Here is a 14,851-nt window from a genome sequence, read left to right as displayed (position 1 = left end):
AATCAGCAAAGGCTCAGGGCACTGGAAACCACCGGTGGAGGTCCTGTGGGTCTCTAGGCTTCTCTGTCCTGAGGCTGGGCTGTGGGTAAGGATGGAGGCAGATGGTGTTGGTTGCACCAGGCTCTTATAAATCCTTTCAGATGGGCTCATATCATGGGTCCACACTGCAGCCAAGGACCGAGGGACAAAATGGGAGGCTGTCCCAAAACGGGGCCACCTGGACACAGAAGATACGGAAATAATTCTTATGGACACCCTCCTCCATTCTTCCACCACATTTCTGGCATTTTCACTTGGTCTCATGGGTCCTGAACAATTTCTCCCTGCCGGATCAAACTATTCCTAGCCAAAAGCAGCATCATTTCACAGCTCTGAGTAGGTCTTTTGGGGCAGTGCTGGATGGATCTGAGGACGCAGCTGGATGGCACTGGGTCTTTCCTAGGCCCTCAGCAGGTTGGTAGCCAGAGGAAAGGCCCAGACCTGGATAAATCCTGGACCAAAAGCCCTGGGCAAGGGTGGCTGAGCCTGGTGTCATTAAACTCCCAGCAGGGCTAAATGTGCCGACAAGCTTGTGGGCAGCACCCTCTGCCGGTGCCTTGACATTAAGACCAGAGGCAGGAAGCAGACTCCAGTAGACTCAAGACGTCAGAGGATGGGTGACTGTCCTTATTCTTCTCATTTAACGATTTTAATAACTTCTTATTGTTACTCAATTTATTAATACACTCATTGTCAAAAACTTTTAAAACACAGAAAAGCACCCATGAGCATACACCCACAAAAAGTGCACTTCATGTTAACAGTAGAATTCCGTCATCAGAGACAACCCCTCTTAACGTGTTGGCAAATATCCCAAGTTTTTTCTAGGTATATATACTAGATAGATAGATAGATAGATAGATAGATAGACAGACAGATAGATATAAAAATAGATAGAATGTATTTAATATAGATCCTGGTTAAGAACATTTGTATCCCAACTTGGCCACCTAAGAGCTTTGTGACCTGGGCAAATTACCTGACCTGTCTGTGCATCAGTTTCCTGACTTGTAAGACAGGGCTTGGAATGGTGTCTTAGTTACAGGGCTGTGTGAAGACTAAATGTGTTAATATATGTAACATGCTTAGAACAGTGCCTGGTGCATAGTAAGTGCTCAACAAATATTGACCAGTGTGGCAAGCAGAATAATTTCAGCCCCCTCCCCCAAAGATGCCTATGTCGTAACCCCTGGACCTGTGAATAGATACCTTATATGGCAAAGGGGACTTTGTAAATGTGATTAAATTTAAGGACCTTGAGATGGGGCGATTATCCTGGATTATCAAGGTGGGCCCAAGGTCATCACATGAGTCCTTAAAAGCAGAAGCGGGAGGTGGAGGAGCGGGTGAGACACATGAGACGGAAGAAGGAGGAGGAGACATTCGCAGTGTGAGAAGGACTCAGCCCATCGCTGCTGCCTTCGGAGGAAAGGGGGCATGAGCCAAGGAATGCAGCAGCCTCCAAAAGCTGGGAAAAGCCTCCACTCACAGCCAGCAGGAAAACAGGGACCTTGGTCTTCAGCTTCAAGGAACTGAGTTCTGCCAACAGGCCAAACAAGCAGGAGACAGATTCTCCCCAGAGGCTCGAGAAAGGAGTGCAGTCTGGTGACGCCTTGATTTTCGCCCAGTCAGACTCATACCAGACTTCTGATCTCCAGAACTGTAAGATAAAAAAGTGGGGTTGTTTTAGGCCCCTAGGTCTGTGGTATTTGTTATGGCAGCTATAGAAAACTAATAACAGAGCTTTTGATGCCAGAAGTGGGGGCTGCTGTGACAAATACCTAAAAATGCGGACGTGGCTTTGGAATTGATCACTAGGAAGAAGGTAGAAGAATTTTAAGGAATGTAATTTTTTTTAAGATCTAGATTGCTTTGAACAGGTTGTTAGAAGAAATATGGATGTTAAAACTCTGCCAATGAGGGCTCAGAAGGAAATGAGGAGCACTACAGAGAGAACCTAAATTGCCTGAATACCTAATACCTAAATGGTCATAAATGGACTGTCGGTAGAAACCTGCACTTTGAGGATGCTGCTGGTGAGGGCTCAGAAGGAAATGAGGAGCAGGCTGTTGGGAACCGGAGGAAAGGAGAGTCTTGTTTTGTGACGGCAAACCACTTAGCAGAATTGTGCCTGCAGGTGTGTGGGAAGCAGAACCTGTGTGCCATGAACGTCAATATTTAGCTGAGGATATTTCCAAGCAAAGCGTTGAAGGCAGCGACAGGTTTCTTCCTGCTGCTTGTGGTAAAATTGAGAGGAGAGAGATAAATTGAGGGAAGAACTGTAGAATGAAAAAGAAACAGGACTTGATGGTTTTGGAAATTTCAGTTTACTCAAGTGACAAAAGATACTAGATTTTAAAAACTCACTGTCAGGAGACCCGAGGGTATGGCTGAACAACCTTTTGCTAATAGCTCAGATAGATCAGAAGGTCGAGCACTGAGTCACACCAAAGACTCTCGGAAGAGACTGAGGGTGTGGCGCATAGCTCCCCGCAGCCATCCCAGCTCGAGCCAAAAACAGAGATGAGATTTTTCAGAAAGATCTGTGGATGAGTCTCTGGTCTAGCAGAAAGCATCCCCCTGGTATACATGACTCACAAAGTTCTGGAAGATTTTATACCAGCACAAACACTGGCAGCTTGGACCTGAAGGGACAGAAACAGTACAAAATGAAGGAATATTACTGGACCCCTAAATTCTAGATGCGGGAAACAAGCTAATAAGACCACTCAGCTACAAACTATCTTTCATGAGAAAGGGTGCTACCTCTCATGAAAAAGAGAGCATGACCCAGAGGACAGAGGCGTAAACCACAGAGGAGCATTCTTAAGCCTTGAAACGTAATGGTGATCACCCTGCTGGATTTCAAAATTGCTTGGGACCAGTGACTCCTTTTGTCCTTCCATCTTCTGCCTTTTTGAGCTAGACTATCTAGCTCTGTTATCTATGCCTGCCCTTCCATTGTATTTTGGGAGCAAGTGATTTGTTTCTTTAGTGTCACACGTCCACAGGTGGAGAGGACTCGTGCCCCAGGTGATTCACACCCCGAGCCTCACCCATACTGATTCAGATGTTGAGATTTGGGACTTTTGAGCTGATGAGACTTAGATGATATTTTTGGATGCTGAGTTGATGCTATAATGGGATGAGACTTCGGGAGATCTTGGAGTGGGAGTGAATGCATTTTGCACATGGAATGCATGTAAATCTTTGAGGGCCAAAGGACAGACTGTAGTAGGTAGAATAATGGCTCCCCGAGATACCCGTGATCTAATGCCCACATCCTGTGACTATGTTACCTTACACGGCAAAAGGGACTTTGTACTAGGCATTAAGTTTAAGCACCTTGAGGTGGGGAGAGTACCCTGGATGATCAAGGTGGGGCCCAATCTAATCACATGCATCCTTTAAAGTGGAGAACCTCTCCCAGCTGCAGAGAACCAGAGAGATGTCATCTTGAACCTGCTGTTGCTGGCTTTGGAGAGGGGGGTCGGGTACCGTGAACCAAAGATGGAGCAGCCTCTAAGCACTGGGAATGCCCTCAGCTTACAGCCAGCAAGAAAATGAGGATATTGGTCCTATAATCACAAGGAATCGAATTCTGCCAACAATTCAAGTGAGCAGGAAATAGATTCCCCCCAGAGTCTTCAGAAAGGGTCACAGCCCTGCCGACACCATGACTTTAGTCTGGCAAGACCCAGACCAGACTTCTGACCTACAGATCTGCAAGATGATAAATTTGGGTCGCTTTAGGCCACTAAATTCGTGGTAATTTGTTCTGGCAGCAATAGAAAACTAATACAGCTATTATTATGAACTCTTTTGTAGTCTGCTTTTTTTTTTTTAAAGATTAGCCCTGAGCTGTTGCCAATCTTTTTTTTCGTCGTCTTCTACTCCCCAAAGCGCCCCAGTACATAGTTGTGTATTTTAGTTGTAGGTCCTTCTAGTTCTGCTATGTGGGACACCACCTCGGCATGACTTGATGAGTGGTGCCATGTCTGCGCCCCAGATCCAAACCAGCGAAACCCTGGGCCGCCGAAGCAGAGCACGTGAACTTAACCACTCAGTCACAGAGCCGGCCCCCTGCAGTCTGCTCTTTAACTTCATGAAATATTAGGAAAATTTTCCCATGTCACTGAATATTCTCCCTCAATACCATTTCAAGTGGTCTCATCAAATTCCGTCATTGATGATGAAGATCATACTGTTGGGTGATTAGGCTGCTTACACTTTTTGACTATTAGACAGAATGGTAGTGATTCTTCTCGATGCGTGTTCACACACGTCTTGGATTATTTCCTGAGGAAGTTCTGGGTAAATCATATTGGTCTTGTTCAACAAGGGTTTAATTTGCAGACACTTATTTCTCAGCCCGCGCCTTCCTCAGGGATGTAGAATAGAGGAATCCGAGGGGCCCGAGATGATTCCAGTGGATGCCCCATCGGGCAGACTGGGTCTTTTACCTTTCACCTTGGTCTCCTCAACTGTTCCCTGGGCAATGATGCCTGCTTGCAGAACTACTATAACTGTTAACGATAACCTTTAGAACCATGCCTAGCCCACGAAAGACATGCAATAAAGAAGACGAAGCAGGGCCAAGCCACGTGCTGAGGAGACACTGCACCTGGGGACCTTCCTGCAGATGTGGGCGGGAGGGGCGCTGTTCCACCTACCGCCTCACAGTCCGGCAAGGGCCAGGTTTTCATTTGATCCACAACAAACAACAGGCCACACCTTTCCCTCAGATCTGACGGCTTTACATGTGACTTCCAAAGCTCCAAGTGACTTCTCCGCCCTAAATGTGTGGTTTGGGGTTTATTTCCCTTTACCTCAAAATGTCTCCCGTCTCAAGCTGTCTGTGAGTTCCTAGGGGCTCATGAACATAGGTCAGGAACTGTAGAACGTTAGACTTGACCCCTGTACATGTATACCTCAGTGTATACAGCGTGTGCTTCCGGGGGTGGCTTACCTCACTCCAGGAATAGTAATTATAATTATAATAAAGATATTATTATATATAATAATTTTTTTATATATAATATATATAATATTATATATATTATTATATATAATAATAAAGATATTATTATAATTATAATGTTGAAATAAATAACCTCATTTCTTCCCAGCGTGCTGGAAACGTCCTTTCCTACACCACCCCCTCTCCTCCATGTTACCATAGCCTGCCCTCTCCACTTGGTAGTGTCCTTGGCATATGAAAATTGCTAAATGTCACCCTGTATCATCCAGTGACAAGGCGAAAAAGGAGGAGAAAGAGAAAAAGGAAGAGAAAAAGGAAAACTGCCCCAAGCAAGAGGAGTAAGTACTGAGAAAAGCTGCCTCCAAAGGCAGGGGTTCAGAGGTCACCGCAGGCCTGCCGCTCCCGGGGCCCAGGGCTGGGGAGTCTGAAGGCCATGCGGCTCAGTCAGAGGGGCCTGCTTGGGCTGTGGAAGAGGAGCCTGCCCCGGCAGGAGTCAGGCATCCTGAAATCACGTGAGGGGCCCATTCTACAGGAAGAGTCTTGCCCCAGCTCTGGGAGCCCAAAGGGGGCTGACAGGTAGACCAAGGAGCAATTCGGGGCTGTCCCTGTGGACCTGCCCCGTGTCCTCTCCCCAGGCATTCTGTTTGTCCACACAAGCGGCCGTCCACACAGTTGGGGTAAGTTGAGGCTTCCTGGGCACTAGAAAACTCTATTCACGAACTTTAATCCAAACCCCGTGGTGATGAGCGTCGGGAACATTCCAAAGCCCTGTCAGTGAGCAGTTGATCTGTCACTCACTGAGTGGAGGCGAAGGCAGGAAGGCACCCCAGGGTCTCCTCTGGGGCATAGGAGCAGCCCGGCAGGCCTGGGCCAGCATGTGGGGGCTGTGGAGTGGAGGAGGAGAACGTGGACACAGAGAAAAAGAAGACTCTCCCGGACTGCCTGTAAACTGTAATCCTCAGAAAATCCTGAAAATAAAACCGGAAGGCACCCTGAGCTGCTCCTTCCATTCACTGTTGGCCCATGTAACCTAGATGAGTCCCAGCTTGGTGGTTTTGATGGACAGGCAGGATCCAAGTGCCTGGAAATGAGTCTCTAGAATGTCTGCACAGATGCAGTGAGCCAGATGGAGAGCGTTCCCAAGGGAATGCCCCAGGGCTCCCAAATTCAGCCCAGAGAGGGGCAGCCTCAGAAACCCCCTAAGGCAATGTTAAAATGCACATTTCCAGGCCCCAGCCCTGGATGGTGGTCCAGGTGGGCCCTGGGAAATGGCATTTTCACAAAGCTCCCCCAGACAGTTCCCACATCACGATGCTGCATGTTTGTTCTCAGCATCCTGAAGGGCATGGAGGACACCCCAGGACACAGGGGCGTGACATCACCGTGATTTTATAGTCAACTGTGGCTTCCTGGGGAGCTGAGCAAGGAGGGAAGGAGCAGAGTCTGCCCTGTTCCCAGCCTGTCTTCCCATAAAGGGACACCCTGTGTGACCTCTTGAGACTGACAGGACACTGTCCTTGGACTGCCATCTCTTGAGCTTCAGCCTGCAATTGCCCCAGGGTCTCTAAGCTAGGCCAGGTCTCTAAGACCCTCCAATGCTGTGGTCTTCCAACACACTGCACTGTTTGTGTGTCTCCGTGTTTCCAGAAAGAAGAAGGAACCCATTGTGGTGGACCCCTCCAGCAACGTGTACTACCACTGGCTGACTGCCATTGCCCTGCCCGTCTTCTATAACTGGTGTCTGCTCGTGTGCAGGTATGGGTGTGGGGTGGGGCCTCCAGCCTGGGAGGGTCAGGGAGGGAGGGGCGGGGAGTGAGGGCAGACAGCCCTCCAGACTGAGCTCTGAGTCCCACTCAGGAGGCTGGACTTCTGGTCCCCTCACAATCACCATCCAGCTATATGTGCCTCGGTTTCTCCATTTGTAAGGAGGATCTAAAAGAGGACCATTAGAGTTCTCTGAAGCACTGATGGGGACTGTGCTTGAGATCAACAGAGGGTCCTGGCACCTTGGAGCCCTGTTAATCCAGTTGTAGGAGGAAGATTCAGGAGCGAGTTGCTGCTCCTCGAGGGGAAGTGGGTAGGGGTTGGGGCATTCCTGAGCAGGGGAGGGCGCTGATCTCTGATCGTAAGCTGGGCTTTGGGCTTTCCCAAGCAAGATGCAGTTCCGGTGTGCAGGGTGAGCCGCTGCTGCTTTGTGAGGTTAGATGTGGGCTTTGGGAAGTTCCTGGGCAAGTGTGTACTTCTGGGATGAGGGCCAAGCTGTTGCTCTTGTGGGGATAAGTGGCGGCTCTGGAACTTTCCTGAGCAAGCTGCAGGACGGGGATGCAGGGCGAGCCGCTGCTGTCTGGGCACGCGGGGGTTTCTGGGCATTTCTGAGAAAGTCTACAGGAGAGGCATGGAGGGCGCCTTGTTTCTCCTCTAATGTGGCAGGCGGGGGTCTGGCTGGCATTTCTGAGCAAGGTGCGGGCGGGGATGCAGGGACAAGACGCCGCGTTTCTGAGAGTAAGCAGGGGGCCGTGGGGTATATGTGCTCTTCCCAGGGTGGCCGGGGCTGTGGGAAGTTCCTGAGCCAGAGGTTCAGGAACAGAGGGGCAAGGTGCTGCTCCTCTGGAGGTACACAGGAGCCTTCGGGGCTTTTCTAAGCAAGCTTCAGGGTGGGATAAGGGGTGAGCTGCTACTCTCTGAGAGTAAGCAAGGGGTTGGGGGCCTTCCTAGCGGGCCTGTGGGACCAGGATGAGGGTGAGCTGCTGCTCTTCTGAGGGTAGATGTGGCGGTGCAGGGGAGGCAGGGGGCTTGGGTGCATTCCTAAGCAAGCCTGCAGGACGGGTTGGACTATTTCCGGGGGTGAGCAGGGGCTTTGCGACTTTGCTGAGCATGTTGTAGGACCACAACGTGATGCCGGCCAGAGGTGCTGCTCTGTGAGGGTAAGCGGTGCCTTTGGGGCTTTCCCGAGCCCGACTGCAAGATAAGGCTGCAGGGGAGGCCCGCTGTTCTGAGAGCAGATGGTGGGCTCTGGGGCAATCCTGAGCCAGCCCGCAAGACGAAGCTGCTGCTCTTGAGGCTGAGCGGTGGGTCTGGAGGCCCCGGATCCTGCTGCACGTCAGGGATGCAGCGGAGACCTGCACTGCTGTCTCAGTGTGAGCAGGGCTCTCCGGATCGTCTGGGCCAGGGGTGATCCCTTGCTCTCCTGAGGGTAAGTTGGGGTGGGGAGTGAGAAAGAGGAGAAGTTGGGGCCTTTCCTAGCACACCTGCAGGAGGGGACACACAGGCAAGCTGCTGCTTTTGGAGTGTCAGCTCTGTGGCTGCAGGGACCTGTTGCTGCTCTGAAGGGGCAGCAGGGGACTTTGCGGTTGCTGAGCAAGCTGCAGGATGGGGACACAGGAGCAACTGCTACTCTTTTGGGGCTGAGAGGGGTCTTTGAGGGTATTGCCTTTATGAGGAATAGCGAGGATAAAGATCTAGGAGGTAGAAAATATTTACTGGCTTGTTCAGTGGTTAATCTCTCAGAAATTCTTATATTTTCGTTGGCATTTGATCCCAGAAAGGGCAAGTCCTGAGCCTCTTCACCTGACTCCACCGGTGAGGCCTAGAAAGTTTGCCACTCCCGGGGTCTCAGAGCTTACCGCTGAGAGGCCACAGGGCCCCGTCTTTGGGGTTGATCCCAGCTCTCTGTGACCTTGGGACAGAAAAGCTCTTCAGAGCCTGGAGTGATGACACGGGGTACAAACCATGCAGCAGGGCTGCCACCAGGATGGATCAACCCACTGTGTGCAGCACAGAGCAGGGGCCACATTGGTCCCTGTCCCTGACATGCCTGCTCCTTCCCGCACTTGTTTAGGGCCTGTTTTGATGAGCTTCAGTCTGACCACCTGATGCTGTGGCTGGTCCTGGACTACTCAGCAGATGTCCTGTATGGCTTGGATGTGCTGGTGAGAGCCCGGACAGGTGAGTGTGCTCCAGGCCTGGGGACTACTCTGGGCCGGCCCACAGACCACACAGAGTGCATCAGGAGGGGGACCAGGGGCACATTCAGGGAGATCCAGAACAGTAGGGTGGACATTACCTACCCCAGACCAGGAGAGGCCAGGCAGGTCTGAGGAACCCCCAACAGTGAGCATGGGTGGTGCCACAATAACCCCTTGGATGAGACCCTAAGCAAGGGTTAGGACACCTGGGTCTCTGCTGTCCCAACTAGTTGTGTGACGTTGAACAAGTCGAGCTGTCTCTCTGGGCCTCATCTGTATCAACTTTGAAATAAGAAGGCGGCCAACCCGTCATCTCAAAGGACCCCTCCAGCTGTGACTCTTGGACATGGCAGGAAGCAGGAGGGAGAGCCGGCTCAGCCTTGGAGTTCCTCTTCTTGGACAGTCAGTGGATCCGGGACATATTACTCTGTGGCTGCAGAGGAGTTTTAATATATGGAGAACTAAAATTTGAAGCAGGGCCTAGGCAAATGACGACTTTCTTTCGGTGACCTCCGGTTGTAAGTAGGGGCTGAAACCCCACCCATGCCTTAGGCTCCAAGCTCTGCACCCTTGAGGCACCTTTTTCAAATTTGCTCAGAGACATCACATAAGCTGGTGGAGGCCATGCTTGTCACTTCCGAGATTTTTGAACTAAAAACCATGCCATGGTTGTCGATATAAACACCACCAGATCACAGCAAGAAACCTCGGTGTGACTGCACAGTGTACGAAGCATTTCAAGCACGTCTTCTTTTCTCGTTAGAACTGCTGCAGGAGACAAGAGGTGCTGGTGTGATTATCTCCATCTTGCTGATTTAGAAATTGAGGCTCAGAGACACTGAATGACTTGCCCAAAGTCCACAGTCACTACCCAGCAGGACCAGACTGGCACCCCATCTGCTTCCATGTTAGTGCCCAGCATCATCACTTAAAGACCTCAGGCACACAGCTTGAGGCTTGCATAGGTGACTGAGCCAGTCCTGGTGGTCAGCCACTCCATGGTCACATAAGCCCACTGAGACAGAAAAGCCCCGTGAGTGGCCGGACTCATTCGGCCAACTGTTCCTGTTTCAACCAAGCTTCAGTGGGACAGGTCACCCTCACTCCGGCATTGACTCCACCCCTTCTTGTGCTTGGGTACTGTCCTTGGCAACTTAAGATTCAGCAGGAAGCCAGGGAAGCGGGGAGGGGGGGCGAGGGGGCAGGTGGGCATAGAAACCAAGTGGTCATGGATGATCCTTCAATGGGAAAAGTTGTCAGAGTTAGAGAAGACGTAGTAAAGAAGTATCGAGGAGTTCCAAGGCACAAGGTGTACCACATAATGATCTAGGCACTCAATTAACACAGTGTATGCAAAGAATGATAGAGGGCCTGGGAGCCAAGAGGGAGGGTGTCCCTAACATGTGACAACAAACTTGATGTTTGCTTTTCACAGATGGAGCAGTCCTATCTCAGTCTAGCCCTCAAAGTGTGGCCCTGGGCCAGCACATCACTTGCATTTTGTTAGAAGTGCCCCAGACCCATGGAACCAGAGTTTGGGGATGGACCTGGCACTTGGTGGTTTACAGAACCCTCAGGATGATTCTGATGCTTATCAAAATTTAAAAAGGATTCATATATTATTTTCTCTACTTTTGTGCATATTTGAAAATATTTTGGAAAAAGAGAAGGAGAAGAAGAATGCAAGTCATGGTCTACTTGATTGATTTCACCAGTACAAATGCCTCGCAACTTCCATTGGCCAGCCCATCTCGAGGCAGGCGGGGTCCCAGCGGGTGGGTCCCAGGCTTCATGTGTTTTAAAGGCCCCCTGGTTGACAGTAATGTGCAACCAGGAAGGAGAACAACTGTGCTCTTGGGCAATGTTTTAAAAAAACGGGTCATGCTCCATTAGTGACTGGGCAAATCAATTTGACAGGCCATGACCTGTGTTTTTAAGATTTTTATTGTTAATGTTTTCAAACTTGCACAGAATCATAGAGAGTAGTATTATGCATCCCCACGTACCCTCATCTAGCTCGACTGTTATCAACATTTTGCTAATCTTGTTTCATCTATCACCCACCCTCTGTTCGTGGCTGGAGTATTTTAAGGCAAATCTCAGACAGTAACCACTTAGTGTGTATCTCTAACTTTAAAGGACACATTTTTTAAATATAACTTCCATTTATCTTTTAAAACTTAATAATCATTCTTTGCTATCATTGAATAACCAACCCACAATTAATTTTACCCAATCGATCTATATTTTTAATCAAATAAAATAGATTAGAACATCGTAGAATAGAAAGTAACCAAGTGCATTTCCTGTAGTAATGGTAAATGTGGTTTTTGAAAATTGTTTCTGTTATATATGTATAACTACGTCTTCTGTAGTCACAAGGTAAGATATCTTTCTGTGAACCACGGTCAAAAAAAGGCAGACCCTGTTGCCCAAGTGACTTCCATCTTCTTCTTTAGGCTTCCTCGAGCAGGGCTTGATGGTCAAGGACACCAAGAGGCTGTGGAAGCATTACACAAAGACCTTGCAATTCAAGCTGGACATGTTGTCCCTGGTCCCCACGGACCTGGCTTATTTTAAGCTCGGCATGAACTACCCAGAACTGAGGTTCAACCGCCTACTGAAGTTTGCCCGGCTCTTTGAATTCTTTGACCGCACGGAGACGAGGACCAACTACCCCAATGTGTTCAGGATTGGGAACTTGGTCTTGTATATCCTCATCATCATCCATTGGAATGCCTGCATCTACTTTGCCATTTCCAAGTTTATTGGTTTCGGGACAGATTCCTGGGTTTATCCAAACATTTCAAAACCTGAGAATGCACGGCTCTCCAGGAAGTACATTTACAGTCTCTATTGGTCCACCTTGACCCTGACCACCATCGGTGAGACCCCACCCCCTGTGAAAGATGAGGAGTATCTCTTTGTGGTCGTAGACTTCCTGGTAGGTGTCCTGATTTTTGCTACCATTGTGGGCAATGTGGGCTCCATGATCTCAAACATGAATGCTTCACGGGCCGAGTTCCAGGCCAAGATTGACTCCATCAAGCAGTACATGCAGTTCCGCAAGGTGACCAAGGACTTGGAGACACGGGTTATCCGGTGGTTTGACTACCTGTGGGCCAACAGGAAGACAGTGGATGAGAAAGAGGTGCTCAAGAGCCTCCCAGACAAGCTGAAGGCCGAGATCGCCATCAATGTGCACCTGGACACTCTGAAGAAAGTCCGCATCTTCCAGGACTGCGAGGCGGGGCTGCTGGTGGAACTGGTGCTGAAGCTGCGACCCACAGTGTTCAGCCCTGGGGATTATATCTGCAAGAAGGGGGACATTGGGAGGGAGATGTACATCATCAAGGAGGGCAAGCTGGCTGTGGTGGCCGACGATGGGATCACACAGTTCGTGGTCCTCAGTGATGGGAGTTACTTTGGGGAGATCAGCATCTTAAACATCAAGGGGAGCAAATCAGGGAACCGCAGGACGGCCAACATCAGGAGCATTGGTTACTCAGACCTGTTCTGCCTTTCCAAGGATGATCTGATGGAGGCTCTCACTGAATACCCTGATGCCAAGAAGGCCCTGGAGGAGAAGGGACGACAGATCCTGATGAAGGACAACCTGATTGACGAGGAACTGGCCAAGGCCGGGGTGGACCCCAAGGACATCGAGGAGAAGGTGGAGCACCTGGAGTCCTCCCTGGACATCCTGCAGACCAGGTTTGCACGGCTCCTGGCCGAGTACAACTCCACCCAGATGAGAGTGAAGCAGCGTCTCAGCCAGCTGGAAAGCCAGGTGAAGATCTGTGGGACAGATGTCCCATCCGATGGGGAAGCTCCTGGGGATGCTACAAAAACAGAGGCCAAATAACAGTGACAATGCAGATGTCTGTCTTCTGTCTCCCACGGTCCTGTCAGTGGGATGCTCTGTGGCCGCAGGTAGACGACACGGGACGTGGCCAGGGTTGATTTCCAGCTCTCCTTACCCTTTGCAAGCTGTGTGGCCTTGGGAGAGAGGCTCAGTTTCCTCATCTGAAAACAGGACTCATTACCAGCTAGGTGCCAGGCTGTTGTGAGGTCCACATGAAACACTGAGTGACACAGGGCTTCTTAAAGTATGAGGTGTCCCCAACCCAAACATAGGAAAGGGTGTGCACAGAACTCTTATTTTTTTATGCACGAGGATTTCTTAGACTTTTGGACTTCATTTTCTTGTAAATGGAATATTGTAGTCACCCTCCGCCTCCCACACGTCACCCCACCTCCTCTGATAAGGGAGACATATCAGAAGCTGACAATACAACGTCGTCACTCAAATTCAACCTTACATGAGACAGTTTGGAGCATCTTTCTGAATCTGGTATCTCCCCAGGTGCTCTTTAGGACCCCAGAAACTCTGGCCTTTGGTCGTTCTGTGACAAGTACAAGGGATAAAGCGAGGCCACCCCATTTGAGGTCACGCCACGTCTGTGGAGCAAATCCAGACTCCCTGCCCTCCAGCCCCTGTGAAGCCAGAGTGTGTTTCACGGAAAAGAGCATCTCGGTTAGGAAAGAGACCCCTCCTTCTCATCGGCCAAAGAGATTCGGAGACAGCCTGTCTCCCGGTCCAGGGACGGGGCCTCTGGGGCGGCCTGTTCTGGCTGCGGCAAGAGAGCTGTGCTCCAGGTGAGCCCTTCAGGTTGGAGGTTGGAATGGGGTCCTAAGCCAAATAAAGCTGACGACCAGAACTTTTAGAAGACGAGACTCTTAGGCTGTGTCTTTGCAAACTGCCCCTCCACCCCCACAGAGGAAGCCCCACCCTCCCTTGGAATTACATCCCCAGACGAAGCTCTTAGCTAGCCAGAAGCGTGCAGAGTACAGAAACTAGCTTTCTTTTTTGTAACCCAGTAAATAGAATTCCATTAGCATTTTATAAGACATTTATATATTCAGGTTCTATGATTGTGAATTATGACCTCAATGGTCTATCCTTTGCTTAAATACACACTGTAAATTACCCAAAAATGAATCATTTTCCTGATGCAGAGAAGCCATATGTGCAGGGTTTCCCCTTCTCTTCTCTTCAATCTCTCTCCTTCCTTCCTTCCCTTCTTTTCCTCCTCCTCTTCCTCTTTCTTTTTCTTTTCTCTCCTTCTGGGACAAAATGGCCGGCTTTGCTCCAGCAGCTTTGAAGTCTCTGTGGTCTGATGTCATGATCCATGTAACCGGGCCCTAGTATAGTTCATGTGAAAGATGCTGCACTTTCAAGCATGTGTTTTGGGTTCATATGAATCTCTTCTGGTTTTTATTATGGATCATTGGGCCATTTTAATTTTTTTAAGTGAATTTAAGAGGTCTCTTAAAGGAAGGTGTGATCCAAGCTCATATCAACTGCAAAATGTAACTAGTGATGTATTCTCAAAATGCACATATTTTAAAAGCCTTAACTATTAATTATGCCTATATTCATATTTGCACAGGAAAAATAAAGACCTACATTAAAAAAACATTGACTGACTCCTGCTTCAGATTTTGTCAAAGGGAAGGTTCAGTCCTGGCTATGTTACTAGGGCAATGAAGCTGGCTTCCCTAGAGAGAGCAGGCGCTGGTGAGCAGGAGACGGCACGTGCCCCGTGTGGGGATATGCACAGCCAGAAGCAGGTGAGAAAATGTAACCGAAGCTGCAACAGCAGTCAAGAGCAACGAAGTCAAAGCATTCAAATATATAAGAAGTGTATCCCAGCACGATGCTAAGTTTTCTGGCACCATTTGTCCAGGCAGTTCGGGAAGGCATGGTGGGCTGGAGGCGGGGGGCAGCCCGGGTAAGTGTGTCCCAGCTTCTTCCACTGCTTATGCCAAGGAGTTTGGGTGGGAAGTTAGAACGTGGGCTTTG

The 14,851-nt window shown here is 49.6% G+C and overlaps 1 protein-coding gene across 3 annotated transcripts in view; it reads left to right on the top strand.

Moving 5' to 3' along the window:
• CNGA3 (cyclic nucleotide gated channel subunit alpha 3) overlaps positions 1–14,467 on the top strand; it is a 45,715-nt gene extending 31,248 nt beyond the window's left edge. The window contains exons 6-10 of one of the 3 annotated variants that reach the window (XM_070236130.1): positions 4,344–4,346; positions 5,290–5,358; positions 6,668–6,775; positions 8,859–8,965; positions 11,445–14,458. In XM_070236130.1, coding sequence (XP_070092231.1) covers positions 4,344–4,346; positions 5,290–5,358; positions 6,668–6,775; positions 8,859–8,965; positions 11,445–12,850 — 1,693 coding nt within the window. In that variant the 3' untranslated portion in view covers positions 12,851–14,458. Of the gene's footprint in view, positions 1–4,343; positions 4,347–5,145; positions 5,359–6,667; positions 6,776–8,858; positions 8,966–11,444 lie in introns of those variants that run through there. The other 2 variants (XM_070236129.1, XM_023618611.2) reach the window with 2 other exon arrangements.
• Positions 14,468–14,851: the final 384 nt, after the last annotated feature.

The sequence above is a fragment of the Equus caballus genome, chromosome 15 (assembly GCF_041296265.1).
Source record: "Equus caballus isolate H_3958 breed thoroughbred chromosome 15, TB-T2T, whole genome shotgun sequence".
NCBI classification, from domain to species: domain Eukaryota; kingdom Metazoa; phylum Chordata; class Mammalia; order Perissodactyla; family Equidae; genus Equus; species Equus caballus.
Note: the sequence above shows the minus strand (reverse complement) of the source record. Positions and strands in the feature narration are given on the sequence as shown.